We start from the raw sequence: 25037 nt of genomic DNA, 5'->3' as shown, positions 1-25037 counted from the left end.
ACCACACAGCCAGGCAATAGATAAGGAAAGGTGCCTGGGACTTTGTGCCCAAAGGGGCTTGCCTACTTTTAAGTCGAGGTAAAGCAGTGATTATAATCTGCTCCATTTAGAAATAGAAAACAGGGGCTGATCTAATCTGGAGCAGGTTTGTGAGGAGTGGAGTAAGAGGAAGGGAGTGAGGGAGGCAGGGAGGGAATTCATCTGAAGTCCAACAAGGAAAGTGTTTGCCACCAGCCCCAGCACAAGAGCAGCTCACCTGCACTGGACATTTACCATGACCTAGGCTCCCTGCTGGGTCTGTTCCATGTATTAAGCCTCAATCAGATGAGGAGGGCTCTATCACTAACACAATACCCAGGTCACATAGTGTGTGAATGGGGAAGCCAGAGTTCAAACCCAGGCCGTCTGACCCCTTGGCCTTGAACTGAACCATTGTGTACTCTGCAAGTCTTGCTGTTGGAGCATTTGTCTCTGACTCTGATCCACTGGCCTCTGAGTCCCTTGAAGCAAGATTTGGCTTTCTTATCTTTGGAATCATAGAATGCTGCAGTGGTCTCCCTAGAAACAGAGGCTGAGATGGTGATTCTTGGGCAGGTGATTTATTGATGGAGGTCTCGGTGGGGGGAAAACTGTAAGAGAGTAAGAAAAATGAGATAGGGCAAGGGGGGAAACGAGGAGATCTGTCTGAGCCCATGGGGAGCTCTAGAGTTATTAATTGCCTGAGAGTTTGTCCCACTCAGAGTCCTCACCCTCATCTAGCCATCCTGGCTTGCTGTTCACACACTATGGGAGGGAGGGCACCACCTCCTGGGGAGCTCAGGGCAGGGGAGGCAACTGACAAGGAGCCAGCTGGAGAAAGATGCAACCAACACCCACAGCAGCCAGTGAGGGGTGCGTCATCCTGGTGAAGGAGATCTAAACAGTGTGTGCCAACAGCAACTGCTACGGTCGATAATTTAAATATATAAAACAGCGTAAGAGCCAAACAAAACAAACCATTTTCCCCCAGCCAGTGGTGGTTTTCACCCTTTGTATGGACACTCCCGGATTCCAGGTCCAACAAATCATTGATTTAGAAGTCATTGTATGTCTACTATGAGGCTGTCCTCACCCCCCAGAGACCTCACGGCAGCAGGTGGCCAGCATACACCATTCCATCTCCAAATATCATCTGAACCAAGCACAAAATCTTAACTGAAACACAAGCATGTTGGGGGGCGGCGGTGGGTTATTATAATGCAGCCCTACTTCCAGGGAAGGGAGAACAGCAAATAAGCCTGGTGGACTTTTTAAATTTGCAACGCAAAAAAAAAAAAAAAAAAAAAAAAAAAAAGTGTATTGATCCTAACTCACCCAGGAGTGGAAAATAAAACATGAAGAGGGGAGTTGCTGAGCCCAAACCAGTGTGGCTGATGGACGGTGTGTGGCATTCATGTGATCTGTCACAGCTAAAGGCAGGGTTTCTCTCCTGGGTCCTCCAGCGATTCTGATATGGGTAGCTCTGGAACCGGAGCAGTATTGCTTTTCCTTATTTGCTACATATTCTCTTTTAAAAATAACTGATTCTAATCCTGTTTGGGTCAGCATAATGGGAAAGCCATCATCTGTTCCTGAGGCTAAAATGAAATCTGATCGAAAAATAAAACTGCCAACATTCTATTTCAATTGTTTGGAACAGGTTTTGTTTTTTTTTTTTTAAATGATAAATTAAAGCTTTCATTATGACAGAGGTTTCACTGTCCCCTGTGGCTGAAGGTCTGTTAGCAGTGGGGCTGCCTTCCCAGTATCCTTTGTTTCCAGAGACCTCTCACTTCCACTTGTCCAGGTATCATTATCACCCGAGGTTTTGTTTTTCCTCAGGTCTACAGACACACTGCCACTTTGAATTTTTCCTTTACAGATATTCCCATATGCTTTTTTTTTTTTCTGCTCAGCACAACATCCCAGGGGTGTGCACATGTTGGATGAGAGAGTGCTATTGTGTGGGGCAACTCTGGCAGAGTCTCCCCAGGCATCTCTGCTGACCTGGGGTGATTTAATGAGTGCCTTGAATTATCCTCTGCTGATCTGCACTGTCCCTAGCTGGTGCGGCTGAGTGATAGCCTCATATTAATTATCAGCTCCAGTCCTTAGCCAAATTGTTGCCATTGCTACCCACCATGGGTCTGAAAGCTGGCTGCATATTGGAATCACCTGGTAAGGCTGTGAAAAACCTAATTCCTGGGCCCTCTGAGTCCTGCCAAATCAGAATTTACCCAAGAATGGGGTTCAGGAACCTTTATTTTAATGTGCTTCCCAGCACCCAGCCCAACATGGGTCCTCAGCCCAGAATGATGTGGTTTCAATCTAAGGTAATGTCATCCAGAGACATCTGTCCTGGAATAAGCCAAATGGAGGCTGATGCAAGAAACTGACTCTTAGGGGCGCCTGGGTGGCGCAGTCGGTTAAGCGTCCGACTTCAGCCAGGTCACGATCTCGAGGTCCGTGAGTTCGAGCCCCGCGTCGGGCTCTGGGCTGATGGCTCAGAGCCTGGAGCCTGTTTCTGATTCTGTGTCTCCCTCTCTCTCTGCCCCTCCCCCGTTCATGCTCTGTCTCTCTCTGTCCCAAAAATAAATAAACGTTGAAAAAAAAAAAATTAAAAAAAAAAAAAAAAAAAAGAAACTGACTCTTAAAAACTGAGAACAAACTGAGGGTTGATGGGGGGTGGGAGGGAGGGGAGGGTGGGTGATGGGCATTGAGGAGGGCACCTGTTGGGATGAGCACTGGGTGTTGTATGGAAACCAATTTGACAATAAATTTCATATTAAAAAAAAAAGAAAGTGAAAACAGCTTTTGCACTCTTCTCCCAAGATCTTAGGGAATGGGAACCGCGGGGGGGTGGAGGTGGAGGTACGGTGTAAACTCTGACTGCCCCGTGGTTGTTTTTTCTTTTTCTTTTTTTTTTTTTGTAATGCAAGTGCCTGACTTAAGTTTTGCCTGCCGAGGCATCCGTGTCAAAGAGGCACTTTGCCAGCCATACAACTAGATAAGGAGCCGGACCACCTGGCGCACTGACATTCCTTCGATGTAGAAATCTTGGTTGATTTCAATAACTGACCATTTGGGCCACTTGTCTCTTCTCTTCCCTGCACTTTAAATTCCTACTCTTATGTTTTAAGTTCACCAGTACAGAGTGAGCCTAAGAAATCCTAGCTCTCCACCCTCCACCCCAATAAAAGCAAAACCTAGGCCCACACTGTCTTTCTATCCACGATGTCCTTGTGTGGCCCCAGGTGTGCTGTGTAGTTTTCAGTTCCTTTAACTAATAACCTTTTATTTTCTCAAAGTTTCCTGATGGTTGCTGCTGAAGGGCATCTTCCAATCATAATAAGAACTACAAGGGCTGGTCCCACCACAACACTGGTTATTGATAGGCTGAGAGTAGCACAAAACACACAAAATAGTCCAGTTACCTGTGTGCTGTTTATCTGTTCTCACGCAACCATCCATGCGTACGTCCATCTATCCATCTGTCCATTCAGTCAGACACATATTGAGCTCATGCTCTATGTAGAAGACCCTCAGCAACAAGGGCTATGAAGAAGGAACCTCTTGGTCCCGCCCTCCAAGTGCTCACAGTTCTATAGTGAGGTGTCAGCCCAGTGTTTTCCCAAGGGGAAATTGAACTGCTCTCGCTTCTTAAAAAGAGCAGTCAGGGCTCAGCTCAGAGCCCTCACCAGGTGAGAAAATAATAATGTTGATTTTTCTAAACATGGTGGATAAAACTGGGTTTTAATTTATAGCAATGATACATGATTTTCCCTTAAAATAAGCCTATTAGTCAACGTCATGCTTGAATGGTTCAAACTTAAAATTTAAAAGACTGAATACCGAGTGTGCATGAGGTTGTGGGCCTTCTTGAGCTCTCACCTTCACTGTGAAGATAGTGTTAAATGGAGTAAAACCACTTTGAAAGACTGTGTGGCAGTATCCTATAATTTTAAACATACATGTACCATATAACCAAGCGGTTCTTTTCCCAGGAATTGGCTCAGGAGGAATGAAAACATACATCTATGCAAAAACTTGTACACAAATATTCTTAGCAACCATATTCATAATATTAAAAGCTGGAAACAGCCACATTGCCCATCAACAAGATGGATAAACACATTAGTCATCCATACTATGGAATACTGCTCAGTTATTAAAAAAAAAAAAAAGACTACTTAGTGCTCCTTGAAATGACATAAATGAATCTAAAAACATTATGCTGAGCAAAAGAAGTTAGACTCAAGAGTATGTATTTATGATTCCATTTGTAAGAAACCGTAGACATATCTAATCCATGGTAACATAAGGCAAAGGAATGTTTGTCTGGTACCCTAGTCCTGGCTCTGCTTTCTGTTTGGTTACCTGGACCCAGGATCCCTGGTCATTCATTCACGCATTCATAACCATGCCTGAGTACCTACTGCAGGCCAGGCACTGTATTAGATGCCATATTAGGTACAGGTCCTCAGGGAGCTCATGGGCTAGCAGGGACAGGAAAAATAAGTGTGAAGTGGAAGCCCAGGGGCTGTAGGCACTCAGAGGAGAGTCACTGGACCCAGACTGGGAGACGATGGTGAGGAAACTTTTTAGGAGAAAGTGAAACCTAAGATTTGAACAAGGTAAGTCTAAGGGGTGGTGTAGGGCAGGTCCTTCTAGGCCCGCCTGTCTAGGATTTATTTGGAGCTTAGCCATAGAAACTGAGAGCCCACTGAGCACCGATTTGCAAAAGCTGATGTGTGCCTCCATCCACCCTGCTTTTGTAGGTTTGTGCCACAGCCAAGGAAGCCCACCAGTGCCCCCCTGTCCCAGGTGGAATCCATCCCAGTGACCTCAGCTTCTGCCAGCTCTCCAGCAATGCCAGTAACAGAGTCCCCTGAGATGGAGCTAAATGGTTTTGTTAAGTAAGTGCAAATGCAAGGCTAGAATGGATTTTTTAAAATAACATTTTTTTTTCTCTACCCTGACTTACATTCTCAAGCCCATCCCTTATTTATTCATCCAGCAGCTCACTGGTCAACAGTTTAGTGAGTGACTTCTGTGTGTGAGTCCCTGGACTGTGCAGGTGGAATAGAGTTGAAAAGCATCTCTACTTTCAGGAGGTCATAGCCTCCTGATTCCTGGAGGACTAAGCCCTTCCTATCAGATAACCTTCTCCATCTGTCCAGAGTCGGCAGCCAGGGTCAGGTCAAGGGTAGCAAGCAGAAAAGGATATGGCAGTTGGCCAAACAGTGTATCCTCACGATAAAGTGCTCCAGTAAATAATAAACATTAACATTGAGCACTGGCGACACAGAAAATTGTCTGAAGCATTGCTAGAGCTTCCCAGAACTTTTTGTAATTTGGACATGGGCTTGGTAGGCCAGGAAAGAAGGGTTGGAGTCTGTGGAAAATTGACTAGCCTGATGCCCTATACTCCATGTTTGGGGACAGGGAGTAACAGAGCACTGACCAGCTGACCTCGTGAAAAAAGCATGCTTTGAGTGAGAACCCCACTTATCCTTTGGGGTACAGTAGAGGGAGAGAGGAAGATGGAGTGATGATGTAGCTGAAGGCTGTGTCGGGATGGTTGCCAAATGAGTGATTCTCCACATTTTGTTCAACTCCCCAGGACTATCCTCATGGATGAAGATGTCAGGCCTGAAGAAGGACAATACAAAAAAGCACAAGCACCCATCATGATCATCTCTGATGTACGGTTTTCTCTCCATGGGATGGGTTAGCAAGCCGAGGGTCCTTCCTGTAAAACAAAAACAGAGCCAGGAGAAGTGACAAGTGCAAGGCTGGGGATTGGGTGGGATGAGGCTGTGGAACTTTATCCACATCACTTCCCGACCAAACACCCGTAGAGCTAACACCCCAGTGAGAGCCAGACATCTCAGCACATAGATTTTTCTCTATAATGAAGAAGCCAGTTACCTCTAAACCTTGGCATTCTTCCCAGCCCCCAGATAGAGGCTACAAAAGGAGAAAGATTTCTCTCCGTAATTCCATAGTAAAAACAAAGGGGAAATCAAGGGAGTTTAAAAATGCATACCCTTAAATTCTCCTTCTAGAAGGATGGCCTAAGGAAATCATTGGAGATAAAAAAATTTATGTACAAAGATGTTTGTCACAACACTTTAGAAATAGAATAAAAATTGGAAAAATAAATTACTGTATATCCATGACCATATACAGTCTTTTAAAATACAGTTTGACTCAGTAGTGGCAGAGCAGGGGGTAAGCAAGCATCTTTATATTTTGTAGGTAGGGTTATGAATTGACATCGCCTCTGTGGCATATAATTTGGGGAGTATATCAGAATTTAATGCACATTTCCACTGCTAGGATACTATTCTCCAGATCTGCCTTTACATGTGCATAGACATGGAACTCTCCTTGGACACTGAAGCTTTGTTGGTAAAAGCAAGAAAAATTGGAAACAACTTGACTCCACCAATAGGAGACTGACTTGTGTTTGCACAAGGCAATACTATAAAATCTTTTCTTAAAAAATGAGGAAGTTCTCTAACACTGACTTAAAGTAATCATATTAAGTAAAAAAATGTTCTATATTTTTAATTTTATTTTAATCCAGTATAGCTAATATGCAGTATTATATTAGTTTTGGCTCTACAATATAGTGGTTCAACAAGTCTGAATATTACTTAGGGCTCATCACAGTAAGTGCACTCTTAATCCCTACGCCCTGTTTCACCCATATCCCCACCCACCTCTCCTCTGGTAACCATGTTTGTCCTCTGTACTTAAGAGTCTGGTTTTGGTTTGTCTCTTCTTTTAATTTGTTCATTTGCTTTGTTTCTTAAATTCCACGTATGAGTGAGATCATATGGTATTTGTCATCCTCTGACTTATCTCACTTAGCATTATACTCTCTAGGTCCATTCATGTTGTTGCAAATGGCAAGATTTCATTCTTTTTTATGGCTGAATATTCTATTGTATGTATATACCACCTCTTCTTTACCCATTCATCTATCAGTGGACACTTGGGCTGCTTCCATAATTTGGCTATTGTAAATAGTGCTGCAATAAAAATATGAGGTGCGTATATCCTTTCAAATTAGTGTTTTCATATTCTTTGGGTAAATACCCAGTAGTGAAATCACTAGATTATATGGTAATTCTATTTTTAATTTTTTGAGGAACCTCCACACTGTTTTCCACAGTGTCTGCACAATTTTGCATTCCCAACAACAATGTATGAAGGTTCCTTTTTCTCCACATCTTCGCCAACACTTGTGGCTGATTATGTTTTTTATTTTAGCCATTCTGACAGGTGTGAGGGGATACCTCATTGTGATTTTGATCTGCATAATTGATGTTGAGCATCTTTTTGTGTATCTGTTGGCTACATGTTCTATTTTTTAAAAGTATTTTAGATAATGCTTGTGAAGAATATTTATGGAAATGCAGCACTTCTATAAACTGACAGATCAGAATACAGGTACATACCCTTATATAAACACATTGTACACACACATACATATGTGTGTGTGTGTATAGTATAAGTAATTTATTTGTATTTCTCTCTTTGAAGTTTTCTATATTTTCCAATTTTTTTAGAATATATGTATGTATATAAAATACCTTTAAATGTTAATTTTCTTTTTCTATTTTCAAAGAGGTTTGTCATAGAAGAGTCAAGAATACAGAAAACTGAAAGCAAAAATCCTTACAATGCCACCATTTATGAAAAAGAGCCACTGAGGGGTGCCTGGGTGGCTCAGTTGGTAAAGTGTCTGACTTCAGCTCAGGTCATGATCTCACAGTTCATGAGTTTGAGCCCCGTGTTGGGCTCTGTACTGACAGCTCAGAGCCTGGAACCTGCTTTGGATTCTGTGTCTCCCTCTCTCTGACCCTCCCCCACTTGTATTTGCTTGCTCTCTCTCTCTCTCAAAAATTAATAAACACTAAAAAAATTTTTTTAATTTAAAAAAAAAATAAGAAAAAGAGCCACTGAAATTTTAGTAAACAACCTCCCAGTAACTCTATTTGCATACACAAATCTCTGAATGAATTTACCCACGCTTGTACCTTCAGGTGTGATACATGGGCATATGTCATTTTACATAAATGGAACTGCTTTTTCACTCAGTAATATGTTGCGCATATGATTCCTGATCCCTAAATATACATACACTGCATCATCCTCCATGGACAGAGGACCCACACACACTCCATTTATTTATTTATGTATTTATTTTGATAGAGACAGAGAAAGAGTGCGTGGGGGAGGGGCAGAGAGAGAGAGGGAGAGAGAGAAAATCCCAAGTGGGCTCCACACCACCAGCATGGAGCCCAACGCAGGGCTTGAACTCACAAAACCACGAGACTATGACCTGAGCCGAAACCAAGAGTCAGACGCTTAATCAAGTAAGCCACCCAGGCGCTCCCCACACATACTCCATTTAAAATAATCCCCTATTGTTAAGTTTCTCAGGATCCACATAAGAGTGAAAACATGTGGATCCTGAGAAATTTAACAGAAGACCATGGGGGAGAGAAAGAAAAAAAAAAGGTTAGGGAGGGAGCCAAAACATAAGAGACTTTTAAAAACTGAGAACAAACTGAAGGTTGATGGGGGGGTGGGAGGGTGGGGAGGGTGGGTGATGGGTATTGAGGAAGGCACCTGTTGGGATGAGCACTGGGTGTTGTATGGAAACCAATTTGACAACAAATTTCATATTAAAAATAAATAAATAACCTTTAAAAAATAAAAAAATAAAACTTTAACAAAAAGATAAAGTAAAATAAAATAATCCCCTATTGATAGGCATTTAGTTTGCTTCCAAAGTTTTGCTACTGTAAGTAATGCTGCAGGAAACATCCTTGTACATATATTTTGGGCATTTGTCCAGTTCTCTCCATAAGAAAAAAAATGTACTATTTTTTAAGGTATAGACAACATACATCAATTTTCTGTCACTGGTGGGGAGGAGCACATTGATGAACCGTTGTGAATGCTTACTAGCTTTTCCTCATGCCTCTGATTTCTAGGGATTAAGTTTTAACTCTGCTGAAACTGAAAGAATAAACCCAAACCAGAGCCAGGTGGAGTTTCAGGAACCCCCATGGAGCTTTAAACGGGAAGAAATGCTTCCCATTGGGGTAGAAGAAGTAAGTAACACCTCATGGGCCCTAAAGTCAGATGATACTATTCTCACTGAGCACCTGCCCCAAGTTAGAAATCTAAATCCTGCCGGGCCAGTCGTCCCCCCGCATTACCATCAGGTATGTCCAGGGTTCTGGGCTAGGCACCTTTCATGGAGTCAAACAAGTTAAAGTCAGGAATTAATCTGTAAGCTGACTGGAGTTTAACCTACCCTCTGCAAGCCCTTCATCCTGATTGATGCTCTCCTACAGAATGACTTTCTCTGCAGGTGTTTGATATCCTGCCCCTATATGGAGTGCTGAAGCCGCATAGTAGCCACCAGATATCGTTCACCTTCTACGGACACTGTGACATCATTGCACAGGCTAAAGCCCTGTGTGAAGTAGAAGGAGGGCCCACCTATGAGATCATGCTGAGGGGAGAGGCATCCCTGGTCAACTACTCCTTTGACACCAAGGATATTAACTATGGATTACAGGTATTGCCGACCACAGGGAGATTTCCTGGTTTTGCCCTAAACATCGCACATAGTCCTGTGCTCTAACGTGTCCTAGAGCCCTGGATCATCACCGTCTCAGCACTACCCCTAACCTTGATCCCTGATCCACTTCCCTAACCCTAATCATCCCACTGCCAACTGTTTGCCAGACTTTTTCACTTGCTTTTCTGTCTCCTGAAATTCAGCATGTTAGACACTAAAACTTGCATCTTCCATCTCAATCCAGAAGCCCATACCAACCTCTCCGTTTCTTCAATAGCGCTACCACCTTCTCTGTCCCTTGAGTTTACAGTCTCCAAGCGTTTTCCACTACACGCTTTCCTTTGCCTCCCCATATCCTGCAAGCATCCAGGTTAGCTAATTCATCAAGCAGGATCCCTCTGTGTTGGTTTTCCCTTCCCATGGCCACTGCAGTTGTCACACCACAGGGGTTCATCAAGCCATTACTAAGATATTACAGCAATTCTTCTGAAACCATAATGTGCATACAAATCACCTGAGAATCTTGTTCCAGTGCAGATTCTGATTCAGTAGGCCCTGGGTGGAGCCTCAGAATCTGCGTTTCTCCCAAGCTCCCAGGTGATGCCAAGGACTCCATGGAAGCAAGGGGTTACACCGCATTCAGGGCTTTGGCCACTAACCCATCTAAACAGCATTGCCGCATAGATTTTCCCCAAATTGCATTTTCATCCTATCAACCCTCAACAATTAGCCCCAGCAGCATTTAGGAAGCAACTTAGTATTGAGAAAAGAGCATGGTTTTGCTGTCAGAAAAACTGGGATGGTATCCCAGTTTTACTTCCTACTGACTATGTAGCATATCACCTGACATCTCCAAGCCTCAGTACCTCTCATCTATCAGCTAGGAATGGGGTAGCAGTACCTAGCTCACCAGGTGCTTGTGGTTATTAAAGTGCCGGGTCAACACTGTGCATGGGTCAGAGAAGGCCTCCAATCATGAGTCCCTTTCTCTGTCATCCATTGGATCAGAACCAAGCTCCACCTGGGTGAGGGGATCCTAAGCCCCTCTATTAACTTAACTGATGTCCCTTACACATTAAATTTGGTTTCTCTTAGTTTCTCACTGTAGGCCATTCATCCATTTGTGGCCAAACTGGTTTACCCACTGACCCTAATACATCCCAGTCCTTCTTGCCTCAATACTTCCTTTTATATAATCCCTCTCATCCTCCACTCTGCCAACCCCAAATCTACACATACTGTAAGATTCAGTTCAGCTCTATCCTTTAGTTATCTTTTTCTTACCTTGCATTCTCTTGGCATTTAAATATATTCTTTGCCATAATATAATGCACATTCTAATTTTTGATTTGGAATAATTATTGATTCTATGTCTGTACATCTTCTTTTCCCAATTAGATTTTGTGTTATGTACTCGGAACCATATCTCTACCAAATTTTAATGGAAGTCAGACTGCCGTCGTATAGCTGCTGCATGGATAATTATTGAATTGTGTGTGTGCATGTGTGTTTATAGGTTAAAAATTGTGCCTAAAAGCAAATTCACCCAACACCTTTTGAGACTTTGTCCACTGAGTTGACCAAATACAATTCCCTTTCATTACTCATCTCCAGGTTCTTCTGTTTTGGGTCAGCTCAGAGTGTATTCTTTGAAGCAGCCAGTCCTTGCCCTATCTTATCCTAAGAACCCCTGAAGTGGCCTTATTTTGTGGTTATTTGGCCTGCTGTTCAGCTGCTGAATTGTGTCAGTAAAATCTCAGGAAAAAGAACATGTCTTGCCTACTACTCCCATGTCTCTCCATATGAATGCAAAAATTTTAATTCTAGACGCAAATCTTATCCAAAAAATAAACAAATAAACTTTGGCCTAGGAAAGCTTAATTTTGAGATCCTCTGTCATGAGTTCTTTGTGGTGAAGAAACTGAGGTGCAGAGAGTTAGAACACCCCACACACGGCTCTACTAACTTAAACTAGTTGCTAGAAGAGCTAACAAAGAGCCAGGTTTCTGGCGTCCAGTGCTCCTCCAGCTCCAGAGGGCACATTTTGATGCTACTGAAATGTGGATTGGATTGGCCAGTGTCTACACCAGGAAAGATGAAATCTGTGTGTGTGAAGTGTATTTGTCCACCCACCTTTCCCAGGATGATAGCAGCATCCCAAAGGGTAGCTGATAGCTGTCACTCTTCTTCTCCTCTCAAGCTGTTTGACCACGTCACAGAGAATGAAATCACGCTGAAGAACACTGGGAAAGTTGGCTTTGAGTTCAAGGTTCTGACTGACCCCCTGTCTTCGCCAGACAACCTTCTGCCTGGAGTGCCCCTAATCGTGCCCATCTCAGTAAGTGGCCATGTGACAGCGGTAGGAGGGACCCAAGTTCAAACCTGCAAGCTATAGCCCTATGGCACATGATATTACACTAAACATTCATTGTCAGGATTATGGGTGTGATTTTTTTAACTAAAAATAGTTATCATAAACATAATAATAATAATAAATCCAAGCACTTTACTCATTTATTAATCAAGTATTAATTGAATCCTGCATTAGCCAGGCACCATACAGGTACCAGGGGCTCCAGTGTGAACAAGACAATATAGCCCCATGGATTTTTTTTCACAATTATGAGAATGGTTTATTTCCACTTCTGTCATCACACTTCCCTTCTAAGTCCTTGAAGCCAAGGGCCTCTTCTCCACTTGCTTTTATTGATCCCTTTTTAAAATACAGTTTTACTACACATGTATGTATCCTTAAACAAAGTGCTTTTAGTTTATTAATTTACGAAAACTTTTAAGCACCTACTATGACCAGGCATTTTTCTAGCACTGAGGATAGCATAGCATAGTAAACAAAACAAATATACTTGATCCCAAAACTTGGAAAGTTTGTTTTATGGGATTTTATTTTATCTTGAGTTTTATGAAAATGGCATCAGTAATGTAATTTTGTGCATTTTGCTTTTTTCATCCAGTATCATGTTTCTAAGAATAGTGCACATTGTCACATGTAGCTATAGTTCATTTATTTTCATTATCAAATAATATCCCTTCTATAACTATATTGAAAGCAATTTTTCTTTTTCCTGTCAAAGCATTTGGGATTTTTTCTCGCTAAAATTTGCTGTTAGAAACAATCCTGCTACAAATATTCTTGTACCTGCCTCCTGATGTACAAATGGAAGCATTTTTCTTAGGGAATTTTCCTAGGAGTGAAATTTCTGGGTCATGGACTATGCAGATGTTCAATTTGATAAGACAGCGCTAAAACGTTTTTCACGGTGTTTTTTTCCCCGTTGGTATTCCCAACAGATGTAAACATACTCTCACTGAAATTTAGTAAATTTTGTCAATATGTGTTTTAAAAAATTTTTATTATAATCCTAGTTTCATTTCCCTGGTCACTTATGAGGATTAGTACCTTTTACTGCATTTATTTGCCATTCATATTTCCTCTTTTTATGAAATACCTGTTCACATACCCTACCTGTTTTTTATTGGTTAGTTGTCATTTTCTCATAGCTTCATAAGATGAATCTTGGGTGAGGGGTGTGAATAGAAAATAATCAGCATAAGAGGCCAGTGGGACTATCTAGTCCATTAAATCTCCAGAAGCAGGAGTCCATTGTAAATATTAACATTCTGGTCTTTCTGCTATGTAGGGTTTTATCAGTGCACATAAAGAGCAGGTATTGAAGGTTTACTACTTACCTGGAGTACCTGAGATCTTTCAAAGGAGTTTCCAGATACAGATTGCCCACCTGGACCCAGAAAACATCACTCTGCGTGGTGAGGGAATCTTTCCCCGAATCAGCCTCGATCTCCCCAGGAAACTTCAAGGTATTACTACCTACTATAGTATTTTTCCACTGGGGAACAAAAGGTACATTTTAGCTTTGCTTATTTGAAGGCTGATTGGTACTCACATGATTTGTTTGGTACTCACTAAGTTCCTGTGTCATTCCTCATTTCTTAAAAAAAAAAAAAAACAAATTCGAGTTGAAATTGATTTGGTGACCTGTATTTAATGAGACAGGATGTGGTCCATAGAAGTCCCAAATTAAGACCCCTGGCCAATTTTGCCATCACTGAACTACATATAGAGAGATCAGAAAGCTGCACTTCCAGAGGCCTTTTCCTCCAGCACACATTTCTTCCAGCTATAATCTCTCCCTGAATTGTCCCTACCCATGGCACACTCACAGATGACCGCTGAGAGGCAAAGGCTGATCTTACTCCAAGGAGTAGCATTTGCAAAATATAAACTGTACACAAAGGCAACTAAGGTTCTGACCCCTTCCTTATTTTGGCATTACACAGCTTGGGGGCTAATTCAGACTTTTATTAGTTGTCTGCGCACATGCTTAGCCAAGGTTTTTCTGGTAATATCTGGTCCCTGGAGCCATCCCTCTGTATCAGAAGACTTCTATCTTGGCAAATCCCAAAGCTCAGCTGAGCAGCTCTCTTGGCCATGGACTCTCTGGCTCTTTCTTCCTGACCTGGGATATAGAACAGAGGGTTAAGACAAAGGTCTCACTCTTCTTTGTAACTCCTTTGAGCTCCTTGAAATCTGCGTCCCACAGACAGCTTCAGACTAAGCCTTCACACTGAGCCTTTCCTCCGCCCCTGATCCCCAGTCACTGGCTCACCTACTGATGATAATTCTTTACATCCTAATTGCTCCCTGAAACTACAACACAAATATTAGTAAATCTAACACCATGTTACACTCTACCATCTAGGGTTCCAACCAGCCAGAAGTTAGTCCAGCTCTCAAAGTCTTTGCCACTTGGTTGAAAACCAGGGGCCCTGCTGGCAGTAGATATGTTTGGCCAGCAGAGGGCTTTCGAAGAATTGAGATCTGAATACTGTTAGTTCTGAATACTGTCCGTTGGGTCTCCCGTGCTCCCGTTCATCACAAGTACAGTGCTTCCTATGGCTCCATAGTAGGCACTTTATTTCTCTGCCTACCTCGTCCCTCTAGCATTCGAATTTGCACTGGCTTACTGGTGAACATGAGTGTCTGAAATCTTTCCCCTGATTGCCTGCATCCCTGATTTGGGGGACTGGAGCTTGTTTAGTTACAGTTAGAGTTGCAGATATAGTCCTTTTGCTTACTGAGATTTAACAAACATGTGAAGTCACTTAAAGGATGACCGGCCGTGTGGGTGTGTCCAGCACAGAGGGGGCTCCCAGGTCATGCAGCATTCAGTACTAGAGCCAGGACAGCATCTAGGAAGCTGCGATCTGGTTGATCATCCAATGCATGACTTAGGTTGTTGCTGCCATCAAGTTCTTGTGAACCAGCTCTTAGCTCCCTAAAGCATAATCTCATTAAACTCAGTTGGGTCTCTGCTACAAATTGAACTCAGTCACAATCTATGTCACCCTCTGAGGCAGAGAAAACATGACAGGTAAAGCACCAAAAAGTTCACTTCCCTTGTGACTTTATGGACCCTGAGCTGACAGTCTGTGTTTTAGGCATGATTCATATATTTTTAACCATCCTGATTTCTTTCTCCTTCCAATCCCACAGGAAATGAAAAGTATGAAACCTTCTTGAATCAGGCCAGAAAAAACCTAGAAAAAGAGTACAACTATGAAACACTTGACCACTTAGAGATAACTGAGGAATTGCCTGAGGATGAATCTTCTGAGGTAAGATTAGCTTCACCCTGCACAGAATGAATGTGGGAGGAGAATGGTAGGTACAAAGACCCAGGGGCAGGAAGGTAATGGTCTCTCTGAGGAACAGAAAGGAGAAGAAGCTAGAGCTAGAGCAAAGAAGGGGGAGAGGTAAGGAGCCCCCTAATGAACCTATTAAAGGGTTTTGAACTTTATTCTGAGGGCAACAGCAAGTTAGTGAAGTGTTTCAAGTGGGGCCTGGGGTAATCAGAATTGCATCTTTAAAAAATCTCTCTGGCTGCCTTGTGAAGCCCTGAGAAGCTCTCAGGGGTTTGGGTTGCGGGGTGTGTGTGTGTGTGTGTGTGTGTGTGTGTGTGTAATAAGGATAGATGTGCTGAGATGTGCTCAGTTTTTAAAAGCTGATGGAGTAACTCTAGATGAGAGATGGCGGTGGTGTCAACAAGAGTGATAACACAGGAGGTGGAAAGAATCGAGTAGTTTCAAGAAATACTCCGGAGTTGGAATGGTCAGTGATTAGGGATTGGTTGGATGTGGGGGTGGGGCAGAGGTGACCCCTACCTCAAGTGTCTTGCTTGACGGACAAAGTAAGGAGGAGGAGAAGTGAGATGGGAAACTCAGGAGGAAGAGCAAGTTTGAGGGGAGAGGAGGAAGGGATCTGAGTTCCAATGGTTTGTTATTACACCCGAGATTTCTGAACATCATCCAAGTGAGCTTCCCATGGGGAGCTGGCCCCATGGGCTAGAGAGCTGAGGAGAGAGGCTGGAGAAAGTGCTGTGAGTCACCAGATGGCCATTGTGATCACAGGGAATGGTGAGATTCCCTGGGAAGTGTACCGAGTGAGCAGGGGTAGATTCAGAATAGAACCCTCTGGTCGCCAACAGCTAAGTGGGGGAGGGGGCAGCCAAAGAGGTTCAGCATGGTGCCTCCAAGGTGGAAGCCAAGCCAACAGTTGGTCTCTCGAGGCGGAGTGGCCCAGCTGGTAAATAAAGTTGGCCCTCCCCCAGTGGGAAGTGAAAGCAAAATCCCCAAATCCTCCTTCACCCCTCCCTGATATTCTTCTCTTAATAGTCCATTCTTGACCATAAAGCCTGCTTTCTCCCTGTGCTCATCTTTATTTTTTATTTTATTTTATTTTATTTTATTTTATTTTATTTTATTTTATTTTACTTTATTTTATTTTATTTTTTTAATATATGAAATTTATTGTCAAATTGGTTTCCATACAACACCCAGTGTTCATCCCAAAAGATGCCCTCTACAATACCCATCACCCACCCTCCCCTCCCTCCCACCCCCCATCAACCCTCAGTTTGTTCTCAGTTTTTAACAGTCTCTTATGCTTTGGCTCTCTCCCACTCTAACCTCTTTTTTTTCCCTTCCCCTCCCCCATGGGTTTCTGTTAAGTTTCTCAGGATCCACATAAGAGTGAAACCATATGGTATCTGTGTTTCTCTGTACGGCTTATTTCACTTAGCCTAACACTCTCCAGTTCCATCCACGTTGCTACAAAGGGCCATATTTCATTCTTTCTCATTGCCACGTTGTACTCCATTGTGTATATAAACCACAATTCCTTTATCCATTCATCAGTTGATGGACATTTAGGCTCTTTCCATAATTTGGCTATTGTTGAGAGTGCTGCTATAAACATTGGGGTACAAGTGCCCCTATGCATCAGTACTCCTGTATCCCTTGGGTAAATTCCTAGCAGTGTTACTGCTGGGTCATAGGGTAGGTCTATTTTTAATTTTGTGAGGAACCTCCACACTGTTTTCCAGAGCGGCTGCACCAGTTTGCATTCCCACCAACAGTGCAAGAGGGTTCCCATTTCTCCACATCCTTGCCAGCATCTATACTCTCCTGATTTGTTCATTTTAGCCACTCTGACTGGCGTGAGGTGATATCTGAGTGTGGTTTTGATTTGTATTTCCCTGATGAGGAGTGACGTTGAGCATCTTTTCATGTGCCTGTTGGCCATCCGGATGTCTTCTTTAGGGAAGTGTCTACTCATGTTTTCTGCCCATTTCTTCACTGGGTTATTTGGTTTTTGGGTGTGGAGTTTGGTGAGATCTTTATAGATTTTGGATACTAGCCCTTTGTCCAATATGTCATTTGCAAGTATCTTTTCCCATTCCGTGGGTTGCCTTTTAGTTTTGTTGATTGTTTCCTTTGCTGTGCAGAAGCTTTTTATCTTCATGAGGTCCCAAGAGTTCGTTTTGCTTTTAATTCCCTTGCCTTTGGAGATGTGTCAAGTAAGAAATAGCTGCAGCTGAGGTCAGAGAGGTTTCTCCCTGCTTTCTCCTCTAGGGTTTTGATGGTTTCCTGTTTGACATTCAGGTCCTTTATCCACTTTGAGTTTGTTTTTGTGAATGATGTAAGAAAGTGGTCTAGTTTCTTCCTTCTGCATGTGGCTGTCCAGTTCTCCCAGCACCATTTGTTAAAGAGGCTGTCTTTTTTCCATTGGATATTCTTTCCTGGTTTATCAAAGATTAGTTGGCCATACTTTTGTGGGTCTAATTCTGGGGTTTCTATTCTATTCCATTGGTCTATGTGTCTGTTTTTGTGCCAAAACCATGCTGTCTTGATGATTACAACTTTGTAGTAGAGGCTAATGTCTGGGATTGTGATGCCTCCCGCTTTGATCTTCTTCTTCAAAATTACCTTGGCTATTCGGGGCCTTTTGTGGTTCCATATGAATTTTAGGATTGCTCGTTCTAGCTTTGAGAAGAATGCTGGTGCAATTTTGATTGGGATTGCATTGAATGTGTAGATAGCTTTGGGTACTATTGACATTTTGACAGTATTTATTCTTCAAATCCATGAGCACAGAATGTTTTTCCATTTCTTTATATCTTCTTCAATTTCCTTCATAAGCTTTCCATAGTTTTCAGCATACAGATCTTTTACATCTTTGGTTAGATTTATTCCTAGGTATTTTATGCTTCTTGGTGCAATTGTGAATGGGATCAGTTTCTTTATTTGTCTTTCTGTGGCTTCATTATTAGTGTATAAGAATGCAACTGATTTCTGTACATTAATTTTGTATTCTGTGACTTTGCTGAATTCATGTATCAGTTCTAGCAGACTTTTGATGGAGTCTATTGGATTTTCCATGTATAATATGTCATCTGGAAAAAGTGAAAGCTTAACTTCATCTTTGCCAATTTTGATGCCTTTGATTTCCTTTTGTTGTCTGAGTGCTGATGCTAGCACTTCCAACACTATGTTAAACAGCAGCGGTGAGAGTGGACATTCCTGTTGTGTTCCTGATCTCAAGGAAAAAGCTCTCAGTTTTTCCCCAAGGAGGATGACGTTAGCTGTGGGCTTTTCATAAATGGCTTTTATGATGTTTAAGTATGTTCCTTCTATCCCGACTTTCTCGAGGGTTTTTATTAAGAAAGTATGCTGAATTCTGTCAGATGCTTTTTCTGCATTGATTGACAGGATCATACAGTTCTTATCTTTTCTTTTATTAATGTGATGTATCACACTGATTGATTTGTGAATGTTCAACCAGCCCTGCAGCCCAGGAATGAATCCCACTTGATCATGGTGAATAATTCTCTTTATATGCTGTTGAATTCGATTTGCTAGTATCTTACTGAGAATTTTTGCATCCATATTCATCAGGGATATTGGCCTGTAGTTCTCTTTTTTTACTGAGTCTCTGTCTGGTTTAGGAATCAAAGTAATACTGGCTTCATAGAATGAGTCTGGAAGTTTTCCTTCCCTTTCTATTTTCTGGAATAGCTTGAGAAGGATAGGTATTATCTCTGCTTTAAACGTCTGGTAGAACTCCCCTGGGAAGCCATCTGGTCCTGGACTCTTATTTGTCGGGAGATTTTTGATAACTGATTCAATTTCTTTGCTGGTTATGGGTCTGTTCAAGCTTTCTGTTTCTTCCTGATTGAGTTTTGGAAGTGTGTGGGTGTTTAGGAATTTGTCCATTTCTTCCAGGTTGTCCGGTTTGTTGGCATATAATTTTTCATAGTATTCCCTGATAATTGCTTGTATCTCTGAGGGATTGGTTGTAATCATTCCATCTTCATTCATGACTTTATCTATTTGGGTCATCTCCCTTTTCTTTTTGAGAAGCCTGGCTAGAGGTTTGTCAATTTTGTATATTTTTTCAAAAAATCAACTCTTGGTTTCATTGATATGCTCTACAGTTTTTTTAGATTCTATATTTATTTCTGCTCTGATCTTTATTATTTCTCTCTTCTTCTGGGTTTGGGGTATCTTTGCTGTTGTGCTTCTATTTCTTTTAGGTGTTCTGTTAGATTTTGTATTTGGGGTTTTTTTTTGTTTCTTGAGACAGGCCTGGATTGCAATGTATTTTCCTCTCAGGACTGCCTTCGCTGCATCCCAAAGCATTTGGATTGTTGTATTTTCATTTTCATTTATTTCCATATATTTCTTAATTTCTTCTCTAATTTCCTGGTTGACCCATTCAGTCTTTAGTAGGGTGTTCTTAAACCTCCATGCTTTTGGAGGTTTTCCAGACTTTTTCCTGTGGTTGATTTCAAGCTTCATAGCATTGTGGTCCAAAAGTATGCATGGTATGATCTCAATTCTTGTATACTTATGAAGGGCTGTTTTGTGACCCAGTATATGATCTATCTTGGAGAATGTTCCATGTGCACTCGAGAAGAAAGTATATTCTGTTGCTTTGGGATGCAGAATTCTAAATATATCTGTCAAGTCCATCTGATCCAATGTATCATTCAGGGCCCTTGTTTCTTTACTGACCATGTGTCTAGATGATCTATCCATTATTGTAAGTGGGGTATTAAAGTCCCCTGCAATTACCACATTCTTATCAATAAGGTTGCTTATGTTTGTGAATAATTGTTTTATATATTTGGGGGCTCCCATATTCGGTGCATAGACATTTATAATTGTTAGGTCTTCCTGATGGATAGACCCTGTGATTATTATATACTGCCCTTCTTCATCTCTTGTTACAGCCTTTAATTTAAAGTCTAGTTTGTCTTATATAAGTATGGCTACTCCAGCTTCCTTTTGACTTCCAGTAGCATGATAGATAGTTCTCCATCCCCTCACTTTCAATCTGAGGGTGTCCTCAGCTCTAAAAGGAGTCTCTTGTAGACAGCAAATAGATGGGTATCATTTTTTTTATCCATTCTGACTCCCTATGTCTTTTGGTTGGTGCATTTAGTCCATTTACATTCAGTGTTATTATATAAAGATATGGGTTTAGAGTCATTGTGATGTCTGTAGGTTTCATGCTTGTAGTGATGTCTCTGGTACTTTGTCTCACAGGATCCCCCTTGGGATCTCTTGCAGGGCTGGTTAGTGGTGATGAATTCCTTTGGTTTTTTGTTTGTTTGGGAAGACCTTAACTCTCCTTCTGTTCTGAATGACAGACTTGCTGGATAAAGGATTCTCGGCTGCATATTTTTTCTGTTCATCACATTGAAAATTTCCTGCCATTCCTTTCTGGCCTGCCAAGTTTCAGTAGATAGATCCATCACTAGTCTTATCGGTCTCCCTTTATATGTTAGAGCACGTTTATCCCTAGCTGCTTTCAGGATTTTCTCTTTATACTTGTGTTTTGCCAGTTTCACTATGATATGTCGCGCAGAAGATCGATTCAAGTTACGTCTGAAGGGAGTTCTCTGTGCCTCTTGGATTTCAGTGCCTTTTTCCTTCCCCAGATCAGGGAAGTTCTCAGCTATTATTTCTTCAAGTACCCCTTCAGCACCTTTCCCTCTCTCTTCCTCTTCTGGAATCCCAATTATACATATATTATATCATTTAATTGTGTCACTTAGTTCTCTAATTCTCCCCTCATACTCCTGGATTTTTTTTCTCTCTCTTTTTCCCAGCTTCCTCTTTTTCCATAATTTTATCTTCTAATTCACCTATTCTCTCCTCTGCCTCTTCAATCTGAGTTGTGGTTGCCTCCATTTTATTTTGAAGGTCGTTTATAGCATTTTTAGCTCCTCCTGACTGTTTGTTAGTCCCTTGATCTCTGTAGTAATAGATTCTCTGCTGTCCTCTATACTTTTTTCAAGCCCAGCAATTAATTTTATGACTATCATTTTAAATTCATTTCCTGTTACATTGCTTAAATCATTTTTGATCAGTTCGTTAGCTGTCACTACTTCCTGGAGTTTCTTTTGAGGAGAATTCTTCTGTTTCGTCATTTTGGATAGTCCCTGGAGTGGCGCGGAACTCCAGGGCTCTTCCCCTGTGCTGTCTGGAGTAACTTGCGTTGGTGGGCGTGGCCACAGTCTGACCAGATGTCTGTTCCCAGCCCACTGCTGGGGCCACAGTCAGACTGGTGTGTACCTTATCTTCCCCTCTCCCAGGTGCAGGACTCACTGTGGAGTGGTGTGGCCCCTGTCTGGGCTACTTGCACACTGCCAGGCTTGTGGTGCTGCTTTGATGGGATCTGGCATATCAGCCGGGGTGGACCCACAGATGCACAGGGGCGGGAGGGGCAGACTCAGGTGGTCCGCTTTGGTGGTCCGCTTCGGGAGGGGCCTTGTGGCACCAGGAAGGAGGCAGATCTGTCAGAGGGATGGATCCACAGAAGCACAGAGTTGGGTGTTTGCGCAGTACAAGCAAGTTCCATGAGGGGAACTGGTTCCCTTTGGGATTTTGGCTGGGGGATGGGTGAGGGAGATGGCACTGGTGAGAACCTTTGTTCCCTGCCAAGTGAGCTCTGTCCTCTGGGGCTCAACAACTCTCCCTCCTGTTGTCCTCTAGCCCTCCTGCTCTCGGAGCAGAGCTGTTGACCTATAACATTCCAGATGTTAAGTCCCGCTGGCTGTCAGAACACACTCCATCTGGCCCCTCCACTTTTGCAAGCCAGATTCAGGGGCTCTGTCTTGCCTGGTGGGCTGGCTGCCCCTCCACCGCCCTGGCTCCCTCCCGCCAGTCCGTGTAGTGCGCACCACCTCTCCACACTTACTACCCTCTTCCCTGGGCCTCTCGTCTATGCTTGGCTCCACAGAGTCCATTCCGCTAGTCTTCTGGTGGAATCTAGATGTGGGTGGAATCTAAGTGGCCAGCAGGACGAGGTGAGCCCAGCATCCACCTATGCTGCCATCTTCCTCTGTTGAATCTGTACTTTTGTTATTTCAAGAATATTCTGTAAATGGAATTATACAGTATGTAACCTTTTGAGACTGGCTTTTTTAAAAAATTTGTTTAATGTTTTTATTTATTTTTAAGACAGAGACAGAGCATGAGCAGGGGAGGAGCAGAAAGAGAGGGAGACACAGAATCTGAAGCAGGCTCCAGGCTCTGAGCTGTTAGCACAGAGCCCGATACGGGGCTCGAACTCACAGACTGTGAGGTCATGACCTGAGCCCGAGTCAGATGCCCAACCGACTGAGCCACCCGGGTGCCCTAAGACTGGCTTTTTTTTCAATGAGCATAATGCCCTTGAAATCCATCAATATCAATAGTTCATTCCTTTTCATTGTTCATTAGTATTCCATGATATAGATGTACTAGTTTCTTTACCCCACCCAACACCCCTGTGAAGATTTTAATACCACAACTATACTGTATATCTGTTTATGTACTGTGGCCTTTTGGAATGCCATAAATAATTGTAATATCTAAAATTTTTTCATTCTCCCCTCCATGAAGCAATTTTTTCCCTCTTAGAGGTGATTTGACCCCATTGAAAACGCATATTCTAGAAGAATTTGCTGACTTGGTTTTTTCTCTTGCTCCAGTTAAGTGCTCAGCTCCAGATGGAAGTAGAGCGACTTATAGTCCAAGGCTATTCCATAGAACATCAGAAAACAATTATCCCTGATTCCACAGATGACTTCAGCTACCGGAGTCGTCGCAGACTAGCCAAGTGAGTGTCCTTCCATGGTAGGCTTCTTTCAGAGGAGAGCAGAGCAAACAGTGTTGCCCACTGGAATGCTGCCTGAATCAATTAATGGTTGATCATGTAGAAATGAAATCTACTTGCGTCCTGTATCTGTTATCTTCTAGCATCCAGCCAACCAGGCAAGTCTCTGCCTCTGAAAGGCAGAAGCCTCTGGCTTTGTTTAATGGATAGTTCTGGCTTCAGGTTCATGAGGGCCCACACTGAATGTGTTTTGGGAATGGCTGAAACAGCAGTGTGAACTTTGGGGGAGGGGGGAGTAATCTTGTTTCTATAGCCTCCTGTCTGGAGGGTGGTTGTTCTGTCCTCCAGTTCTGAGGTCAGAACTGTGCACAGGAGATAGAAGAGGATAGCATAGTCACTCTTTTGGAAAAGTGACTGGTAAAGAGAGCCTCGTTACCTGTTTCAGAGTCCAGCTGCCAGAGTATATCCTGGACTTTGGCTACATCATCCTTGGTGACATCCGAACACACATCATCAAGATCACCAACACCAGTCTCTTCCCAGTGTCCTTCCATGCAGAAAAGCGCATCCTTCGTGACACAGGTAACCAGACTGGGGAGACCCTTTCTTCTTGCACTTGTCATTTCTAACAGGGTGCCCACGTGTACTGATCTTCTGGAGTAGTGTTCATGCTTCTTCTGGGATCAGCTGAAAGAATTCTTGGGCCATTAATTGATACTTTGAATGGTCATGGGTATTAATTGATACTTTGACCCCAGGAGGGCTCTATCTACTGCAGTTCTTGTTTGCCATTTCTCTTTCCCACAAAGAAATTTTGTTTATCTTGGTCCAGGTTTCAGTACTGAGTTAGATCGTGTAAAGAATCTGCCTTACTGTGAAACGGAAACATTCGAAGTGAAATTTGACCCACAAGGGGCCAGTCTCTCAGTTGGAAACAAAGAGGTCGTTCTACCCATCAAGGTAAGATGCACTGCTGGGCCCAGCTGATCCTCCCCAGCTACCAGCTCTGCTTGCCAGTTACCCCTAGGATGAATCAATTGCTATTTGAGAGCCGTGATTCTTCCCCCAACCCCATGCCACGTGGTAACAGCAATTTTATGCCCATTCTAGGTGGTTGGAGGGCCAACAGTTCACATCTGTCTCCAAGCCAAGGTGACCATTCCTGCTATGACACTGTCTTGTGAAAAGGTGCAGTTTGCCACAATTCAGTGTGGACAGTGCCTCGTGGAGACTATTCAGTTTTCCAATCATCTCCAAGTCCCTTGTGAATGGTTTTTCCTGAGCCATAAGCCAGTTAGCAAGGTAAATGGGTTGTAACCCATTGGTCCCCTTTTTCCCATCTCCATTTAATCCGGATATGGAATTCTGGGCCTTCACTTTCATTATTTCAGTCTTCTTCCCAAGACATGCAGTGACAACCATGGCTTCCTAAATACAATCTAGGCCCTTAGCCCAGCGTTCAAGGACTTACCAGGCCGTGCTATCTGGTAGATGTGTCAGTCATCTTTGTAGTCCTGGTATCTACACCTTCCCTGACACCTGGAAGGGACTCAGTAAATGTAGGCTGGGTGAGTGGAGGATAGAATAAATTTGCTTTCCATAGAAGATGATCTAATTGTCTAATTATCTGTTAACCAGCTGGAGAAACACATGCCAAAGTACTTAAGACGGAAACTACGTGCTGAATTAAAGCCAAAGACACGAATCTTTGAGATCCAGCCCACTTCTGGGGTCTTGGATCCTGACGAGAGGTCCAACGTGCAAGTGAAATTCATGCCTAAAGAAGAGGTAAGCTTTGAAGAATTGTGGTTTCATTCAGAGTCTCTGGGTCTCTTTGAGCTTTACTCAAAGGCCACACTTGATTAGGCAGGACTCTAGGGAATTTTTGAGTGACCTTTGCCTCGCTATTGTGATAAAGACATCAAG

The 25037-nt window shown here is 42.7% G+C and overlaps 1 protein-coding gene across 4 annotated transcripts in view; it reads left to right on the top strand.

The window, feature by feature from the left end:
• Positions 1-25037, top strand: part of HYDIN (HYDIN axonemal central pair apparatus protein) — a 378288-nt gene that overhangs the window by 232490 nt on the left and 120761 nt on the right. For all 4 annotated transcript variants that reach the window (XM_032591379.1, XM_030298918.1, XM_032591380.1 and 1 more), the window contains exons 24-35: positions 4797-4934; positions 5642-5723; positions 9033-9152; positions 9416-9625; positions 11829-11966; positions 13288-13465; positions 15162-15283; positions 22987-23114; positions 23557-23693; positions 23944-24071; positions 24222-24413; positions 24750-24899. In XM_032591379.1, the coding sequence (XP_032447270.1) occupies positions 4797-4934; positions 5642-5723; positions 9033-9152; positions 9416-9625; positions 11829-11966; positions 13288-13465; positions 15162-15283; positions 22987-23114; positions 23557-23693; positions 23944-24071; positions 24222-24413; positions 24750-24899 (1723 nt within the window). The remainder of the gene's footprint in view (positions 1-4796; positions 4935-5641; positions 5724-9032; positions 9153-9415; positions 9626-11828; positions 11967-13287; positions 13466-15161; positions 15284-22986; positions 23115-23556; positions 23694-23943; positions 24072-24221; positions 24414-24749; positions 24900-25037) is intronic.

Source organism: Lynx canadensis, chromosome E2 (assembly GCF_007474595.2).
Source record: "Lynx canadensis isolate LIC74 chromosome E2, mLynCan4.pri.v2, whole genome shotgun sequence".
In the NCBI taxonomy this organism is placed as follows: domain Eukaryota; kingdom Metazoa; phylum Chordata; class Mammalia; order Carnivora; family Felidae; genus Lynx; species Lynx canadensis.
This window is presented reverse-complemented; position numbering and strand designations above follow the sequence as displayed.